The sequence below is a fragment of the Protopterus annectens genome, chromosome 11.part0 (assembly GCF_019279795.1).
Source record: "Protopterus annectens isolate FY-2018-M chromosome 11.part0, PAN1.0, whole genome shotgun sequence".
NCBI lineage: Eukaryota > Metazoa > Chordata > Ceratodontiformes > Protopteridae > Protopterus > Protopterus annectens.
This window is the reverse complement of record NC_056745.1, coordinates 1,133,896,765-1,133,917,190: the sequence shown is the minus strand read 5'-3', so window position 1 is coordinate 1,133,917,190 and position 20,426 is coordinate 1,133,896,765. Positions and strand designations below refer to the sequence as shown.

Below are 20,426 nucleotides of genomic sequence, written 5' to 3'. Positions count from 1 at the left end.
GCCTCCATTTGTTTTCTTTTCTTGGTACCAGGAAGAGCCTGGAGTAAAATCCCTTCCCTTGCTCCATAGATGGTACCTTTTCCACAGCTCTCATTCTTAGTAATTGAGATATTTGTTTTAGAGCTTCTGCCCTTTGAGTAGGTGGTAGGTTTGGCATTCCTCTCTTTCCTGGTAGAGTATGGAAATGGAACCTGTAGCCTTGGTCTATAGTTTGCAAAATCCATTTTTCTCTTGTAATGCAGTGCCAGTTTCTTGAAAATAAGGTTAGCTTTCCGCCTAAGGGTACTTCTAGTTGTTCCCTGGTAGGCGGTGTCACCGCCAAGTCACTGTGATTGAGTAGTTGTAGTGGTGGTGGCTGTGTCCGTGCCTCGTTGGTTGTTACCCTGCCACTGGCGACCCCTGTAGGCACCTCTGGGTTGGTTTCTGCCTCTAGAGCGCCTATTCCTGCCTCTTTGTGCCTTGGAGGACTCCGGAAAGGACCAATTCTTGGAGGGCCAATTCCTGCTAAACCTTGGAGGTTGAACTTGTAAGAAATCTTTTACGGTTTGCACAGATTTTGCTTTCTCTTCCATCTTTTTGAGAACCTGCTGTGCGGAGGCACCGAATAAATTGACCTTGTCCATAGGTGCATCTAAAAGCTTAGATTTGATATGGTCTGGTAATGCCTGTTCTTTCAACCATGCATGCCTCCTGATAACTGTGCCCGTCATGGCTGATCTAAAGGAAGCCTCCAGTGCATCATAGCCACATTTTAAAGAATGGTTACTAACCTGTTGAATGTTATGTAACATTTCTTGAACATACTTTTATCTAAAGATTCTTCAGAGGACAGCTTTTTAGTCAACTGGTCAAGCATAAACTCTTGATATTGAATCATATGAAATTGGCAATTCAAAGCTCTAGCTGACAAAGTAGCAGAGGTGTAAACTTTTTTACCCCATCTCTCTAAGGACCTGGAATCCCTTTCAGAGGGGAGGGGGTTTTTAGAAGAAGTAGCTGCTACGGCTTTAGGGCCCTGGGAGATAGTCTCTGGATCTGCAAAAGGGGCCTTATATAAGTGGTGATGGGTGTCCGGGACCCTGTAGTACCTATCTGGTTTAGCAGGAGCCGGAGGTAAAGTGTCAGGAGAAGTGCAAGCATCATTAAATGCATCATCAACAACAGATAGAACTGGAGGAATAGCTAGAGGCCTATGCTGTGGTAAATGTAGAAAGGTCCTAAGTCTTTTTCTTGAGTCTGAGAAGTCTTGGCCCTGCCACTGGAATTGTTCCCTCATAGCATGCAAGGTTTCCCCAAAGGAAAATTCCTCAGGAGGAGAGGCTGAAGGGATGGACTCCTCAGCATCGGAGTCTTCGTATGGAGAATAAGAAGCCTCAGGAGGATCAGAATGTTCTGAATCATCAGAAGAATAATCTGTGGCTACTGGCTCAGGGGGCTCTGCTCTATGTCTCTTTTCTGGAGGAGGGAGAGAGGCCCTGTCTGGATGAGGCTGGGATCCACGGATTAAAGTGATGAGATCCTGTGCCAAAGAAAGCATATGGGAGCTGGTGCTGGGCCTGTGAGAGGGGGGCTTGGCAGGCACTGGCTTTGAAGTTTTGGCTGCTTTAGCCCTGGCAAAGGCCTTAATAGACATAGCTGGAGGAGGCCTAGCAGCTCCACATGCAGGAGTAGAAATATCTAGTGGAATGGTGTCTGATAAATCCTGTGAAATCGCAGCAGAAGGCTGGATTTCAGAAGTCGTTTCTACCAGAATAGAAGAGGCCTTGGTAGAAGGCAAGTTGTCGGCTGAGGAAAGAACCGCTTGCTCGGTTTCGGCCGAAACCGAGACAGTCGCGGATTGCTTGGCCGTGGTTTCAGCCGAAACCGCGGACCGCGAGTGTCGGTCCTTTTCTTTGCGTTTTTTAGTTATTTGCGTAGTCGGAGGATCCGACGGCATAATGTAGGCAAAATCGGAGCCGAAAATCTGTTCAGCAAAGTCCGAGCGACGCTTTAGCGTCCGCCGGTTAAAAGAAGCACAGGCTAGACAAGCTGCTACGTCGTGGTCTGGGCCTAAACAATGAATACAATAGGAGTGGAAATCTTTATGAGGTATTTGTTTCCCACAAGATAAACAGTTATTAACTTTCTCTGACATCGGCTGAGGCAAGAAAGAGTCCCCAACGGGGTACTTAGCTTTATAGAAGTCTTCGAAGTAGTATTCGGTAGAAGTAATCTCTGCATCTGACCGACCGGCACTTGCGAACAGCTTCTGCTTCGGGCGCCACGCGGCAAGAAAGACTGAGGAAAATGGCGTCGGCTGATGCCTTTATACCCGAAAACTGCCGCAATGACGTCGGGTGAAGTGCGACACCAGCCGAAGCCAGACCCAGACTTTGGAATCCGGCCGACCGAAGGGCTGCCTGATGACAGGACAACCCATTTGTTACGACTGCAGATGCATCCTTGAAGGACATCTACTACAACATAGTAGAGAAATGAAAATAGCAAATTATTCCTAAAGCCTGTTAAAACTAAGAGGGAGGCAAAAAGAAATTAGAAAGCTTTAAAGAGATAAGTAAGAAATTCCAAAAAAGAAAGCTTCTCTTACAAGTGCTCAAGAGTGGATCCTGCGACTAACCATACTGGCGGTAAATGAGATCTGAGGCAATAGGGAGTGAGCAAAATGGGTAGACGGAGGAGCTGGAGAGTTGGATCTGAATTCTACAGTATGTGGCCAAGTCGGATCCGAGGATCTGATCCAAAACCCGTAATTGAGGAAGAATGAAAAGGACAACACATCAAATGTTAAGTAAAATAATAAAAGTTAACTTCTGCCTTGTCCAAATTCTCTCCAATTTAGTAAAATATACTGACAAAATTTGGTAAAATATATTGACAACTTAATTAGACTTACTGACAATTGCATTCATCCATTTACCCCCTCCTTAAAAATAGGTAGGGAATGTCTAGTCTTCATTGGTCAACATGATATTAAAAAAAGGAATGAAACTTTTCACCTTCTTGTAACGGCTTTATGCCAATGATGCCACAGCATGAACCTTCTAGGATGGCAGCTACTTGGGGCTCCATATCAAAACTGCCATAGGCTGATGCTTGCATTAGATCATAGTGAAACTGCACATATGGCTAAAAGTGCATCAGCCTGTCACACTGCCAATGTCGTTTTCTTTTCGTTTTGTTACCTAGTTAAGATTGACTACACAACTAACCACCTGCTTTAATGGAGCTTTGCTCTTTTTAAGTGGCATGTTCTAAGCCACACATTATTCAAGAAGAGGTTTTGGGGACTCCAATCTCTGCTTAACAGGATGTAGCCTGCTTGCAGCACTAGGTTAGTTCAGTAAGCTGCATGGTTAAGCTGAACATCACATCAGCATATGATTACATTTGTACACAGAAGGATAGGAATCTTTAGGTTAATGCTTCAAAAAGTGCATCTCACCTTCCTTGGGTGGGGACCAGTACAAAGTAAACCTTCTTAATATTCTCATGTAGAGGGGGGGACGTGAAGGTACAACTTCTGGCTCTTCTGGAGGACGATCAGTTGGACCCAAGTATGACAGTGCAGCTTGATGTCTCTGAGGCCATTCCTAAAAAAAGAAAAATAATACTCTTGAAAAGTAAGTCAAAGAATGAAAAAAATACTTAAAAGACTGCATCAGGCCTGGCTCTACAGCCAGAAATATCAAGTGTCATCTCAGAATACTAGTGAAAGAACAGGGGCTCATCAGCCCACACAAGGATGAGATGTGTTTTCCAACTGACAGCTGCAATAACTTGCTATAAAGAATCATTCCCATACTCTGTAATTTCCCTGCTTTTGATTTGTATATTACTAATTGTTAACTATAATTATATATTCACTTTGTTGCAAAAACTATTATTATAGTCTGTGTCCGATACAATAATGTTTGAATTAAGTTGTAAATGACCTTTGTTATTTAACACTTGGATATGTCTGTACTGTCACTCCTGCTTCTGACCAAGGCTATGACTGAAAAGGTCCTCAGACCAGTTAATTTACCTATTAATAAATACAAAGTAAAAAAAAAAAAAAAAAAAAAGTCTGAGTCATGAAGTGGTACAGTACTGAAATTAAAATGTTAACTATAAAATACAGGGCTCAAATCATGATGTGGAATATGTCTAACATGGCTACTTCGTACCCTAATAAGATGTGGAAAATGTTTAGTGAAATCACTTCTTATTCGGACTATGGATAAAGTACAGTTGTGTACACTTACCACAAATGTAGATGTTCGAGTGTATTCACTGTTGCAGTCATTACATTAGGGTTATCTGCTTGCAGTAGCCCTCAGTCGGCTTGATTATCAAAGTCTTGGGTCCTGCGTCGGTTGCTGTCTCATCTTCCATGACGTCAGGTAGTCAGAGGTTTAAAAAAGCACGCAGCCAACGCCATTACAACAGTTTTTCTTGCCCCAGATGTCAGGTGCCCCCATAATGGGAAGCAATTATATACAAGGTTACACCTCCAACAAAAAAGCAAATACACCAAAAAGCTTTAAGCATAGTAAGCAAGAATAGAGGTATAGCCAACAGAAGTCAGGGGGGCTGGAGGGAGGGTAACTAGCATTGCAACAGTGAATACACTCAAACATCTACATTTATGGTAAGTGTACACAAAGTACAGTTGTGTACACGTACCATAAATGTACATGTTGGGGTGTCTTCACTGTTGCAGTCATGACTGCAGGGTTCTCCCCTGCCGGCAGGCAGTCCTCGGTCGGCCAGAATCCCAAAGTCTGGGTCCAGCGTCGGCTGTTCAGCCATGCTCCCTGACGTCAGAGCGCCAGGAGTACAAAGCTGACAGCCAACGCCATGTTCAACAGTTTTTCTTGCCCCAGATGTCAGAAGTTCCAAAATGAGTAAGGTCCCATACCCTTTGCAAATACACCTCAGAAGAAGGGTGAAAAAAAGGAACTACACAAAAGAAAAAATAAGAGGGGGCAGAAGGGAGGGAAACCCAGACTGCAACAGTGAAGACACTCGAACATCTACATTTATGGTAAGTGTACACAACTGTACTATGTTCATCATGTTTCACTGTTGCAGTCATGACTGTAGGGTAGAGTCCCAAAGCAGAATGAAAGGGAGGTGGTCATAAAGTAGAGGGGGTGGCTATAAGGCCCTGCAAGACTGCAGAAGCAAAGCCTGCCCTAGACTTAGAGTAGAGAGGTAGATTGTAGTGCTTGGAAAAAGTATGCACTGAACTCCAAGTTGCAGCTTCCAAAATGTCCTTGGTAAGAACTCCCCTGAGGAAGGCAGCTGAAGTGGCAGCAGCTCTGGTAGAGTGAGTCCTTATACTCTCTGGGATTTGCTTTCCATGGTGTGAATAGCAAAATCTGATTCCATGAGCAATCCATTTAGAAATGGTCTGTTTTGAAATGGCTTTACCTTGGGAACTTGAAGCATACGAAACAAACAATTGCTCTGATTTCCTGATGACCTTGGTTCTGGCCAGGTAAAAACGTAGTTGTCTGTGTACGTCCAAAGAATGTAAGATTCTTTCCCCTTTATTTTGAGGAGTGGGGAAAAAAGTTGGCAAGTGAATAGTTTGATTTAAAGCCACTTTGGAAACCACCTTAGGCATGAAAGTAGGATTAGTCCTTAAAGACACCCTGTCTTGATGAAAAATAATATAAGGTTCTACAGCCATAAGAGCTTGCAACTCTGAAACTCTCCTGGCAGAGGTCAGAGCTAACAGGATGGCTGTCTTCCAAGATAAAAACTTGATGTCAGATGTGGCAGCAGGCTCAAAAGGAGGTAAGGTGAGCTTTTCCAAAACATAATTGAGATCCCAAGCAGGAATGGGAGGAGATCTAGGGGCCTTAAGTTCTTAGCTCCTCTGAGAAACTGTCTCATGAGCTGGTGGGAAAAGATTGGAGGGTCTGTATTGTAATGAGCAGAAATAGCAGAGGCATGAATCTTTATGGAAGAGAAAGAAAGACCCTTATGTAAGAGGTCTGTCAGGTAAAGTAAAATCTGAGGAATGTTAGGAATAAGAGGATCAGAATCCTGAGCCTGCATCCAGGAACAAAATCTTTTCCATTTGCCTGCATAAGATTTTCTAGTGCTAGGACGTCTGGCTTCTAAAATGACATCCATAACCTGCTTTTGTAGGAGAGAATGATTTAAAGACCCTGGATTAACTAGGCCACCAGGCTGAGAGTTTTGACATGGGAGTGAAGAACCTGACTCTGGTGTTGGGACAGAAGGTTCGGAGTCTGTGGTAAAACCCAAGGGGGCTCCAGACAAAGGTTTTTCAGAGTTGGGTACCAGAACTGTCAAGGCCAATTTGGGGCCAGCAAGATTATCATCTTGGGCTTGTCCTGTTTGATCTTTAATAATACTCGTGGAAGAAGAGGAAGAGGCAGAAAGGCATATCCCGAGAGGTTTCTCCAACTGAATGATAGTGCATCCACTTTCCAAGCTTGTTCGTGGAAAGTCCTGGTGCAAAATATCTGTAGTTGACGATTGAGGTGGGATGCAAAGAGGTCTATGTGAGGACATCCCCAGACTGCAGTAATCATCTTGAAAATTTCGGTGTCCAGCATCCATTCGTGTGGGTCCGAAAGGTTTCTGCTCAGACTGTCTGCCAGGAAGTTTTGCTTCCCTGGTAGAAACTGTGCTTGAAGGTCCAGATTGCAAGCTAGAGCTGTGTTCCAAAGATCCATGGCTAGTCTGCAAAGGGGATAGGAATCAGATCCCCCTTGCTTGATTATGTACCACATAACTGTGGTGTTGTCTGTCCGTATCAGTAGTTGTCCTGGTTGTAGAAGATTCCTGAAGGCCAATAGAGCTTTCTGAACGGCTAACATTTCCTTTAAATTGATATGCAGGTGCTTCTGATCCTTTGTCCAAAGGCCCTGCAGACAGTTGCCCTGAAAATGGGCTCCCCATGCATAATCTGAGGCGTCCGTGGTCAGTATCTGAGTGGCAGGAGGCAGACAGAAGGGTTTTCCTTTGTTTAGAGTACATGCCTTGGACCACCAAAGGAATTCCTTTTGAAGACAAGGCAGGACGGAGATCAGTATGTCTAAACTGTGGCAATGCTGAGACCATACACTTTTTTGGTACCACTGTATTTTCCTCATATGTAGTCTTGCATATGGTACAAGAAGGATGCAGGAGGCCATGTAACCCAAAGCCTGCAGGAATCTTCTTGCAGATAGCTGAGTTAAAGTTGCCAAGGTTTTGAAAGTTGAGGCCAGCTGTAATTGTTTTTCGCATGTCAGAAATGCCATTTGGGTTGTTGTGTTTAGAGAAGCGCCCAGAAAAATTATCTGTTGTGAGGGTGTCAAATTTGACTTTTTTATGTTTACAGTGAATCCCAGGAACTTGAGAAGATTCTGAACAAACTCTAGATGCTGGAGTAAGACATCCTTGCTGTCTGCCTGAATAAGACAGTCGTCCAGATAAGGGTAAATATGAATTCCCTTGAGTCTGCAATAAGCTACTACTGGAGCCAGGCATTTGGTGAAGACCCTGGGCGCAGTAGACAATCCAAAGGGCAGTGCAGAGAATTGATAGTGTCTCGATCCGGCCTTGAACCTGAGGTATTTTCTGCGTTCCTGCCTGATGGGAATGTGTAAATATGCCTCCTTTAAATCCAAAGTTACCATCCATGCATTTTTGGTCAGCATTGGAAGTAGCTGCTATAGAGTAAGCATCTTGAATTTTGGTATCTCTAGAAAAGTGTTCAAGACTGACAGATCCAGAATGGTTCTCCATGAATTTTGCTTCCTGGGGACTAGAAAGAGCCTTGAGTAAAAACCTTGTCCCATCTCTGAAAGTGGAACTAGTTCTATGGCTTTCATAGCCAAGAGAGCTTCCACCTGGTTTAAGGCCTCTGACCATTGATGTTTTGGAAGATCTGGCCATCCGCTTGGCCTTGGTAGGGTATGAAAATGGAATTTGTAACCTCTTGAAACTACATCCAGAACCCACTTGTCTTGGGTTATATGAGTCCAATTTAGGTGAAAAAGAGAAAGTTTTCCTCCGAGAGGGGCTTCCAGGCAAGAAGTTCCTGCAGCCCAACAGAGGGAGTCATTGAGTCTGTTTCCGATGAGCTTGCGACCTGCCCTCTCCTCCCCTATGGGTGGAAGCAGTCCACTGTCTTGGTCTATAAGAGGCTTGCATTTGAGGCCTTCCTTGGGAGCGTCTGTATCTACCCCTCAGAGGCCTGTCTGAATTGGGAAAGGACCAATTTTTTGTAGGCCAATTCCTACTAAATCTGGGTGGCTGTACTTGTAAGAAATCTTTAACTGTATGCATGGATTTTGCTTTGTCCTCCATCTTTTTAATCACCACTTCAGCTTTAGATCCAAACAAAACATTATGCTGAACAGGAGCATCCAATAATTTAGCTTTTACTTGATCTGGCAAATTTTGTTCCTTTAACCATGCATGCCTTCTAATTACTGTGCCAGAGGCAGCAGCCCTACAAGAAGCCTCCAAGGCATCAAATCCACAGTGTAAACCATGCTTCCCAACTTGTTCAGTGGCATGCATTAAGTCATGTAGCTCCTTATCATCTGCACAGGCGGAAATGGAAGTTAGCTTTTGTTTTAGAACAGACAGGAGAAATTGCTGGTATTTCAGCATATGAAACTGACAGTTTAAAGCCCTAATAGATAAAGTAGCAGAAGTGTACACTTTTTTGCCCCATCTTTCTAAAGATCTGGAATCCTTCTCAGCGGGAATGGGGTTTTTAGCAGAAGCGGCCTTTACGCCCTTAGGACCCTGAGAAATGGTTTCAGGGTCAGCAGTAGGGTTCTTGTATAAAAACTGGTGGGAATCAGGAACCCTATAGTATCTGTCTGGCTTAACAGGAGCTGGAGGAAAAGAATCAGGAGTTAAGTTAGCCTCCGAAAAAGCATCATCCACAATATCCAAAATAGGAGGAATAGCCAGGGGTCTATGTTGGGAAAGAAGAAGAAAATCTCTTAGTCTTTTCTTAGATTCTGAATACTCCTGTCCTTCCCAGTGGAAATGTTCCCTCATTTCATGCAAAGTTTCCCCAAAAGAGAAATCCTCAGGGGGAGAAGCTGAAGGAATGGATTCCTCAGCATCAGAATCCTCATAAGGAGGGAAAGAATATTTCTGGTCAGAAGAAGAAACTGAAGACACAGAAGCCTGATCAGAGGAATCATAATAAACTTCCTGCCTTGGCCTTTTATCTGGAGGGGGATGTGAACCCCTAATCATAGTAAGTAAGTCCTCTGCCATCTTAAGTAACTGTTTCTGAGATTTGGGAGCCGGATCAGAAGAGGCCTGGGCTGCAGTCTTTGATTTGGAAGGAGTCTTTGCCTTTGTCTTTGGCTTTGCCTTTATTAGAAGCTGAGTAGGCCTGAAAACCCCTTCAGAAGCCAGTACTTGCACAGCGGACCCATCCGAAGGAGCACTGTCCGAAGGTCCTGCAACAGAAATATTCAAAGGCCTAGTTGGCTCCTCGTGGGAGTCCGTTTCGGATATCGGTTCCGAAATGGCCGACGACAGGGGCTGCAAAAGCGCCTCACTGACGACGGCCGAACCTGAAGCTGGCTCTGCTTGTGCAATATCGTCTGATTTGGACCTCGGAGGCCTGTCTTTGTCCTTGCGTCATTTGTGAACTCCGGTAGCCGGAACCGTATCCGATGACATTTTGTAATTAAAACACCTACTGAAGTAATGAAATGCAAAATCGTACCTTCGTTTAATAGTACGTTGATTGAATCTAGCACAAAACCGACAACTAGCTACATTGTGGACAGGGCCTAAGCAAGGAATACAGTAAGAATGAAAATCCTTATGAGGTATTTGCTTCCCACATGAAATACAATTATTAACTTTTCTGACATCGGACTGGAGCAAGAAAAAAGTTTCCCCAATGGGGTTACTTAGCTTTGAGTAGGAGAATAAAGTCTTCGGACTGAAGATTGTTTAGAAAAAATTGTCAGGAGTCAGCCGACCAGCACTTGCGAACTGCTATCACCGCACGGCAAGAAAGACTGGAGAACATGGCGTCGGCTGCCAGCTTTGTACTCCTGGCGCTCTGACGTCAGGGAGCATGGCTGAACAGCCGACGCCGGACCCAGACTTTGGGATTCTGGCTGACCGAGGACTGCCTGCTGGCAGGGGAGAACCCTACAGTCATGATTGCAACAGTGAAACACGATGAACATCTGTACTATGTTCTTTGTGTTTCACTGTTGCAGTCATCACATTTGGGTAGACTCCCAAAGCTAAGAATGAGAGGAGGAAATTAGATAGCATTAAGACCAGCTATAAGGCCCTGCAAGACTGCAGTGGCAAAGCCAGCTCTGGATTTAGAGAAAAATGGCAAATGGTAATGTTTGGTGAAGGTATGTACAGAACTCCAGGTAGCAGCTTCTAGGATGTCCCTGGTAGGGACACCTCTGAGAAAGGCTGTAAAGGTGGATGCAGCCCTGGTTGAATGTAGTCTAATCCCCTGTGGGGCAGGTTTTCCATGGTGCTTATAGCAGAAAGGGTGGGAGGTTGGCATGATGGTTAAGGTGTTTACCTTACAGACTCAAGTTGCAGGGTTTGATTCTCACAGGCGGTAATTAGCTAGGCTTAAAATGGTCCATAAGGGCAGTTAGCCTAGTACTAATCTATGAACCTATGAATGCAATGGCCTATCCATTTAGAAATAGTTTGCTTTGAAATGGCCTTCCCCTCTGCCGCTGCAGCAAATGCAACCAGCAGCTGTTCAGATTTCCTGAGAGGTTTAGTCCTGTCCAAATAAAATCTAAGTTGTCTGTGCACATCTAAGGAGTGCAGTATTCGTTCCCCTTTGTTCTGTGGATTAGAAAAGAAGGTTGGCAAATAAATGGACTGATTAAGGGTGACACTGGATACCACTTTAGGCATGAAGGAGGGATTGGTCCTGAGGGACACCCTGTTCGTATGAAAAATGATGAAAGCCTCCACTGCCATGAGGGCCTGTAATTCGGATACCCTTCTTGCGGTGATGGCTAAAAGGAATGCTGTTTTCCAAGAAAGGAATTTCAACTCTGCATTTGCAGCTGGCTCAAAAGGAGGTAGAGTGAGTTTTTCCAATATAAAGTTAAGGTCCCAGGCTGGAGTAGGGGCTCTCCTAGGTGGTCTTAAGTTTTTGGCCCCTCCAAGGAACTGCTTCAGCAGTGAATGAGAGAAGAGGGGTGGTTCTGTGTTGTAATAAGCTGAAAAGGAAAGGCCCTTGTGAAGCATCTCAGTTAAGTATTGAAGAATCTGAGGTAAATTGGGCGCTGCTGTGCCCATCCCCTGAGTCTGGTTCCAGGAACAGAATCTTGTCCATTTTTCAGCATAGGATTTTCTAGTACTAGGCCTCCTTGCCTACAGAATGACATCCAGCACTTACTGAGGGATGGTAACGGAGAGATCAGGTAATTAGCCAGGCTGCCAGGTTCAGGGTTTGAAGCTGTGGGTGAAGAATCTGGCTCTCCTGCTGGGACAGCAGGGCAGGGGTCTGAGGCAGGTGCCATGGTGCCAGCAGTGACACACTGCGCAAAAGGGGGTACCAGTGTTGGCGTGGCCAGTCCGGTGCAATCAGTATCATCCTTGGTTTGTCCTGTTTGATCTTTAGTAGTACCTTGGAGAGGAGAGGAGAGGCAGAAGGGAAAGGCATAAACTGATAGTTTTTTCCAGGTGAAGGACAGGGCATCCACTTTCCAAGCTTGTTTGTGGGGAGTCCTTGTGCAGAATTTTTTCAACTGGTAGTTCTGAGGGGAGGCAAACAAGTCTATATCTGGGCTCCCCCATTTGTTTCTCAACATGTTGGGTATCTTTGGTTCCCGTTTCCACTTGTGTGGGGTCAAGAGATTTCTGCTTAGTTCGTCTGCCAGTGTATTTAGCTTTCCTGGCAGGAATTGAGCCTGTAGGTGCACTTGGTAGCTCAAGGCTGTGTTCCACAGAGCCATGGCTAGTCTGCAGAGAGGGTATGAGAGGGTCCCCCCTGCTTATTTATGTACTACATAACAGTGGTTTTGTCCGTCATTACCATTAACTGCCCTGGAAGAATGTGGTCCTTGAAGGCTGTCAAAGCATTTTGTACAGCTAACATTTCTTTTGACTGACATGCAGGTGCATTTGACTTGGATTCCATTTGCCCTGAATGCACTTCACTGCCAAGTGAGCCCCCCATGCATAGTCTGAAGAGTCTGTTGTTAGGGTTTGGGTGGCAGGGTGGTAGAGTGAATGGCAGTCCCTTGTTTTGGTGGCAGGCCTCTGCCCACCAAAGGAACTCTATCTGTAGACAAGGTATGATAGGAATCATTGCTTCTAGATCCTGAGAATGTTGACACCTTAGGCTTTTTAGATATCACTGTAGTTTCCTCATATGCAGTCTTGCATATGGAATTAGGAGAATGCAGGAGGTCATGAACCCCAGGGCTTGCAGTATTTTCCTTGCAGATAGCTGGGTCTTTGTGGCCAGTAGTTTGAAGTAGACTGTCAAATGAACTTGCTTCTCTGGCATGAGGAAAGCCATCTGGGAAGTTGTGTTCAAACTTGCTCCCAGGAATACAATTTGTTGGCAGGGTACAAGATGTGATTTCTTTTAGTTTATGGTGTACCCCAAAGAAGTTAGAAATTTTTGTACAAACACCAGATGATTCAATATTATGTCCTGGCTTTCTGCATGAATTAGACAATCATCCAGGTATGGATATATTTGGATATTTCTTTGCCTGCAAAATGCAATGACTGGAGCTAGGCACTTTGTGAATACCCCAGGTGCAGTAGATAAGCCAAAGGGCAGTGAAGAGAACTGATAGTGCATGTAGTCTGCTTTGAAGCGTAGGTATGTTCTGCAAGGTTCCCTTATTGGGATGTGCAGGTAGGCTTCCTTTAAATCCAGTGTTGCCAACCAGGCATCCTTGCCTAGCATAGGAAGCAGCAGGTGAAGAGTTAGCATCTTGAATTTTGGGATCACCAGGAATGTGTTTAGGATACAGAGGTCCAGGATAGGACGCCAGGAGCTGTCTTTTCAGGGCACCAGAAAAGTCTTGAGTAGAAACCTTGTCCCCTTTCCTCTTCTGGAACAGGTTGAATAGCCCTGATGCTTAAGGGAGAGAGAGAGAATTTGCATTTGAGCCTCTGCCCACTGATTTGGGGGTAGATCTGGCCAACCGTTTGGGGTTGGTAAGGAGTGAAAGTGGAATCTGTATCCTTGGGAAACTATATATTTAAAGCCCATTTGTCCTGGGTAATGTTCCCAATTTTTTGCCTGCAGGGCAATCTTTCCCCCTAAAGGAACAGTCAGTTGTGCAGGGCTTGGAATATTTAAAGTTAAGTCATTGAGACAGTTTACCATAGGGGGAAGTCTTACCACTCCCTGCTTTGGAAGTGAGAGACCCCCACTGCTTGGTCCTGTGAGCACTTTGGGACTGAAGCCTGGGTGGACTGCTGGTTCTGGGTTTGGAATGAGAAGGCCTGGAAGAGGCAGGAAAGGACCATTTTATAGAGGGCCAATGCCTATTAAATCTGGGAGGCTGTACTTGCAGGAAATCTTTAACAGTTTGCATAGATTTAGCTTTTTCCTCCATCTTTTTAAGCACTTCTTCTGCTTTGTTGCCAAACAGGCAGTCTTGGTTTAAGGGAGCAACCAGAAATTTAGCTTTAACATGATCTGGCAAAGATTGCTCCTTAAGCCAAGCATACCTTCTATGTACAGAACCAGTGACCCAGTGACAGCAGCCCTGCAAGATGCCTCTAGTGAATCAAAACCACATTACAAAGTATTTTAAGTTTTCCAACTTGTTCAGCAGAATGCATTAAATCCTGTAAATCTTTATTTTCAGCACAGTCAGGAATCAACATCATTTTCTGTTTAAGCAATCCAATAATATGCTGCTGATACTTTAACATATGAAACTGGTAGTTTAAGACCCTAATGGCCAAGGTTGCAAAAGTGTATACCTTCTTACCCCATTTATACAGCGCCCTGGAATCTCTATCAGAGGGGGTAGGATTTTTGGCAATAGTAGCCTTAATGCCCTTGGGTCCCTGTGAAATTGTCTCTGGATCCGCAGTAGGATTTTTAAAGAGGAACTTGTGAGAGTCAGGTACTCTGTAATACCCGTCAGGTTTCCTGAGAGCCAAAGGTAAAGTGTCTGGGGCCAGGCTAGACTTTAAGAAGGCATCATCTACAATGTCCAGTACAGCAGGGATAGCTAAAGGCCTGTGTTGAGGTAGGAGTAAGAATTCCCTAAGCGTCTTTTTGGAGTCAGAGTAATCCTGGCTTTCCCAGCGGAAATGCTCCCTAAGAGTGTGCAAAGTTTCACCAAAAGAGAAATCTTCTGGAGGGGAAGCAGAGAGAATAGAGTCCTCTGCATCAGAATCCTCCTAGGTAGATAAAGGCAAATCCTGGTCATCAGAGCAAACAGAAATTTCAGAATCCTGATCAGAAGAATCAGAAGGAACATCAGTTCAAGGTCTCTTAGAGGGAGAAGTGTGGCTTCCCCTGATTAGAGTAATAAGGTCTTCAGCCATTCTTATCATTTGTTTTTTAGGCATAGGGCCCTGACCATGCAGTCTGGGCATTAGTTTTCTAGACGTGGATCGAGTTTTAGGCCTTGAAGAAGAAGATGGCGTTGGTTTAATATGCAAGTCAGTAGGCCTGAATACACCCTCAGAAGCCGGTGCCTGCACAGTGGCTCTGGACCTAGCTAAGGTAGAGACATCTGCAGGTTCCATAGTCGAAGAAGCATCTCGCGGCATACCGGACTCCGAATGGGTCTCAGTAGAGGCTTGCAAATCTGAAGTAGTGGGTATCAGGGGCTGCGAAAGCGCCTCACTGAGTACCGGCGAACTAGCAACTAGCTTAACGGAAGCGTCGTTGGCAGCTTTGGACCTATGCGGTCTGTCTTTATCTTTGCCTTTTTTTGGAATCTCGGTAGTCTGGTGGCTTACCGAAGCCATTTCTGGATAACTGAACCTAGTACTAAAATAGTTAGATGTGAAAATGAACTGACGACGAATAGTTCAATGATTGAATAAGGCACAAAACCGACATTGAGTGATGGCGTGTTCTGGGCCTAAGCAAGGAATGAAGTACGAATGAAAATCTTTATAAGGTATTTGCTTTCCACAAGTAATACAATTGCTAACTTTTACTGACATCAGTTTACTGCAAGAAAAAGGATCCCCAATGGGGCAATTAGCTTTGTTGAAGACTTCAGATCTGAAACTCGAAAACAAAAATTTCAGGAGTCGGCCGACCGGCACTTGCGAACTGTTTCTGCTTCGGGCACTGCACGGCAAGAAAGACTGATGTAATGTCTTCGGCTGCATGCTTTATACCCCTGACTACCTGACGTCATGGAAGATGAGACAGCAACCGATGCAAGACCCAAGACTTTGATAATCAGGCTGACTGAGGGCTACCTGCAAGCAGATAATGAAAAATGTAATAACTGCAACAGTGAAACACAAAGAACATGTGGTAATGTGTGGGGAGGGAGGCTAATATTATGCTGTATCAGTGCCACTTCCAGGCTAAACAAGGTCTTAGCAGTACAGCTAAGGATAGGGAAGATGCATATTTTACATCAGTACCATAGCAATGGGAGGACATTATGACTGACAAATCAAGAGCAGGTATCAGACTATTCTATCAATGCCAACAGGGTAAACTGGATGGAGAACAGTGCAAAATGGGTGTGTGGGGTGAGTCAAATCTCTGCAGTACCAATGCCAGTGGGTTAAGAAGCACAGGAAGTAGTATACAAATGGCAAGGAGGACCCTAGCAAACTGCTTCATCTGTACTTCTAGAATGAGAAGGGTTGATGGTGCCAGAGACCACTGACACCTGGACAAGCATTAAAGCTAGTGCAGGAAGAAATGTTTAACAACATTAGATTGAAATACTATAACAAATTATTTTAATAACTGGAGACACTTCAGGCTAATTTCTGTTATACAAAGCATAAACATAACTGTTAATCATATACTATCTCAATTTAAATACAACTCAAATTTCTACTCTCTCTATTACCATAGTATTAAAGCTCATTTTTATCTACGTTAACTGCTAGAAGGTATTTTAGGCTCCAATGATATGTGGACATACGAATTAGGGACAGCACTTAGATTTGCTGCACTACTCTTCTATACTCGAAGTATTTCACTTCATAATTTTAAGGAGTAAACTAAATAATACAGCATACACTTCTAATACTGATATAAAGTCTAAGAATAGGAAAGTACAGTTGTGTAAAATCTTACTATAACAGTAGATGTCTACCAAAGACTACCATTGCTTTAGGGTACGCTGAATGTTATTCAAATGCTCCTCGCATAGCGTAGGGCATGAAGGTGACGTTCAGGTGTACCATCCTTATAAATGAATGCCCCTGTAGGAACACCAGTCCAAGGAAAACCAAACAGAACTTGCACATCCAGGGAGGAAAAAGACCAGGGGATGGAGGGAGGGAGTGAATACTGCACTGGTGAAGGCAAGGGCATCTACAGTTATGGTAATATTTTACACAACTGTACTATGTCCTTACATTCACCTCTGCAGTATTCATCACTTATGGAAGAGTGCCAAAGTTGAAAAAGAAACTTGTGAGGAGGAAGCAGCAGTAGATCCTTCTAAGAAGCCACGAAGAATGGCAGTAGCAAAACCAGCTCTATGGTAGTGTTTGGTAAAAGTATGCACAGAAGTCCAGGCAGTTGCTTCAAGAACAGAATTAGTGTCTAAGTCCTTGAAAAAACACCAGAAGAAGCCACAGCTCTATGAGAATGAGCCTTTACAGAAGAAGGACGGCTCACGCCATGAAAAGTGTAACAAAAAGAAATGGCCTTTGAAGTTCAAATAGAAATAGTTTGCTTGGAAACACCCACCTCTAAACACCTATGATGAAAGGAAACAAACTAATGATCAGATGTTCTGATACCTTTAGTCTTATCCAACTAAAATCTGAGCTATGTATGCACATCCAAAGTATGCAGCACCCTCTCATGGTCAGATTACCGAGAGGGGAAAAAGTAGGCAAATTAAGAGACAACTCTTAACCACCTTAGGCATAAAAGAAGGAATCATATGCAAGTACACCCTGTCCTCATGAAATATGAAAAAAAGGTGGACAAGCCATAAGGGCTTGCAACTTAGAAACCCATCTGAGAAGTAAGAGCTAACAAAAGAATGGTCTTCCAAGAAGAATTTTGCAAGGAAACAAACAGTAAGGCTCAAAAGGAGCCTGAATCAATTTCTCCAGAACAAGGATTCCTGGGAGGTGTAATATTAAGGAAGCCTTTAAGAAATTGCTTAGCCTCAAATCTAGAAATTAAAGGAAAAGTTAAAGGCAGACAAGCAGAAACAGCTGATAAGTGGGTCTTAATAGAAAAAAAGGTCGAACCAGCACTGAGCAAATGACACAAATAAGACAGAACCAAAGGAACATCCACAGTAAGTGGATCCAGGTTACGACAGAGGCACCAAATAGAATACCTCTTCCATTTAGATAAAGTAGGATTTCTTAGTAGTAGGTTTCCTGGCCTCCGGGCAGGACCTGCAACAAGTCTTCAGAAAACAAGTGTCTATAAAGGAATTAAAACCCTATAACCCACAGTGTAAGTTGAAGCATGGACAGGTGGGGATGGATGACACATCCCTTGAATTGTGCGAGTAGATCCACCCTGTGAGGTAACTTGTGATGATTGCCCTTGGCTATATGCAGAAGTAGAGGGAACCGGTGTTGTTGCGGCCAAAAGGGAGTCATCAACAAGATTTTTGGGAGCATCCTGTTGAATCTTGAACAGGGCTTTCAGAATGAGAGGAAGGGGAGGGAATGCATATAGAAACATCCCCTTCCAAGAAAATGAGAGGGCATCCACCTTCCACACCAGAAGACCTGGGACTCTGGCACAAAAGAGAGGAAGATATCTGTTTAGAGGGGGGAAGCAAAGAGATCTATTTGTGGAGTACCCCACTGGTGAACAACGTCTAGAAACACATCCCTGTGAAGCATCCATTAGTGGGATTGAGTGAAGGACCTGCTCAGGGTATCTGCCACAGTGTTCTGATCTGAAGGAATGTAAACTGCCTGAAGAGTCACTTTATACTTGACAGCCAAATCCCATACCAGAAGTGCCAGCTGGTAAAGAAGGTAAGATCTTGCTCCCCCATTTGTTGATATACCACTATTGTCTGTGAATGCCTTGACAGGCTCAGGAGGGAAAAGAGGATGAAAGGCCTGAAGAGTCAGCATAGGAGCTCTCATCTCTTTGATGCTGATGTGCTCCTTCTGCTAACAAGGCAACCATACTCACTGTACCTTCAGGGAGCCAAACGTTGCTCTCCATTCCACATGTGAAGCATCTTTGAGCAGATCCTGAGAGGGAAGAGGGGGATGAAAAGGAACCCTGGATTTAGAGACAACTGCTGAATATACCATACAAGTTCTTTCTTGAGACAAGGAAGAAAAGGAACTGTAAAGTCTGGAGGATGCGCATGTTGAAGCCACACCAACTTCAGAAACGACTGGAACTTCCTCATGTGGAGTGTGGACACAGGGAACATCGGAATGGTGGAAGCCATAAAACCCAGAGCTCTCAGAAGCTTTCTGGCTGTAATGGAGGCCAAGAGGAAAACAGTTTGAAAGTAAGAAATGAGAGTTAAGGCCATTGGAGGAGGTAGGGATGACAGCATTGGCACCATCTGAATCCTGCAACCCAGAAAGACATGATGTCAGAGAATACATTTTGAAGTTTATCACGAACCTCAAGCTCTGAAGAAGAGAAATGGCAAAACAAAGATTTTGCAAAAGGACCTCCAGAGAGGAAGCCTGAATCAGCAGGTCATCCAAGTAAGGAAATATTTGGATCCCTTGAAGCCTTTAAAAAGAAATCACAGGAGTGAGGCATTTGGTGAATACCCTTAGGATAGTAGAAAGGCCAAAGGACAAAGCACAGAACTGAAAATGCTAGTAAGCAATGGAGAAACACAAAAATTTCCTGAAAAGAGGATGGATCGGAATATAGAGATAAGCATCCTTGAGATCCAGAGATACCAGAAAGGCCTGAGGGAGCAAGAAAGGACACAGTGAAGAGACAGCATCCGAAAGGAAGGCACCTTCAGAAAAGTGTTTAGATGAGAGGAGTCTAGAATCTGTCTCCAGATACCCTCTTTTCTGGGCACTAGAAACATTCTTGAATAAAACCCCTTTCCCCCTTTGGGACACAGGCACCTCTTGAATAGTACCCTGAGACAAGAGATCTCAAAGAACCTCTGGGGAAAAAGGAAGTTGTTCCTGAGGAGGCTGACAAATGCCCATAAAAGGAGGACGGCATATCTATATAATGAAGTACCCCTGACGAATGATTGACAGAACCAAAGAATCCAGGATGATTCAACGCCAAACAGAAGGTGAAGAGAAGAGAAAGAGGAATGTGGTTGGGAACAAGTGGATAGTCAGACAGCACCTGATTTGTCAGGAAAGGAAATTTTTTGAATCCCTGCAGTCTGAGTGACCTTAGCAGGGGAACCCGCTTATCACCCTTTTTACCTTTAGCAGGAGGGCAAGATTGTCAATGAACAAAGGCTTGCTTGGAAAGGTAGTTTCTCTGAAATTTATGCACAAGAGAAGCAAACACATGTTTAAGGTCCTGTAAGGCCTTCCCCTTGCCTTGAAGAGAACTTAAACCAGCAGCCGCTTCCCTAAACAAAAGTTTATTATCCAACAGAGCATCCATTAACTTAGCCTTAATATCATCAAGTAAAGGTTGAAGCCTAAGCTAAGTATACTTCCTCATTACTGAACCAAAAGCAGCAGCCCTAGAAGAGGCATCATTACTACATTTGATAGAATGATGAACCACTTGAGAGGAAGTTTCTAGCAAGGAAAGAGCAAAAGATTTACTATCAGAGTCTGAAAGATCAGAAAAAAGCTGACAAGCCTAAGAAAGAAGAGCCAACACATACCTAGATATATGGGTCTGATAATTAATTGTCCTAAAAGCTAGGGTAGCCAAAGTATAAACCTTCTTACCCAGCCTGTCTATGGTTCTGCTGTCCTTGTCAGAAGCCAGTAACTTGGACAAAGGAAGCAAATGAGACAGCTTATCAGAAGCTACAGACACCACAGACAGGTTAGCAACAGAACATATGAACAAACAGGAACAATCCTCAGGCACCCTATAAAACCTATCAGGCTTCTTGGGAACAGGTGGCACAGAATCAGGTGCTTTAGAGTTACTGGCTAAACATCCAGTAAAGCATCCAAAACACAAGGAATAGCCACAGGTTTAGGAGATTCCATCTGCAGTAACTCATACTACCTCTTATGGATGTCCTACTTAAAAAATGCCATCATCCTAGAGACTGTGTGCTCAAAGGAAATTTCCTCAGAAGGCGTAACTGGACTTTGTCTAAAGGAGATGGAATCTGAGTAAAATCAGT

The 20,426-nt window shown here is 44.0% G+C and overlaps 1 protein-coding gene across 1 annotated transcript in view; it reads right to left on the bottom strand.

Moving 5' to 3' along the window:
• The window catches only part of AGK (acylglycerol kinase), a 929,730-nt gene that overhangs the window by 373,714 nt on the left and 535,590 nt on the right, over positions 1 to 20,426 (bottom strand). The window contains exon 12 of the mRNA XM_044088489.1: positions 3,443 to 3,590. Coding sequence (XP_043944424.1) covers positions 3,443 to 3,590 — 148 coding nt within the window. The remainder of the gene's footprint in view (positions 1 to 3,442; positions 3,591 to 20,426) is intronic.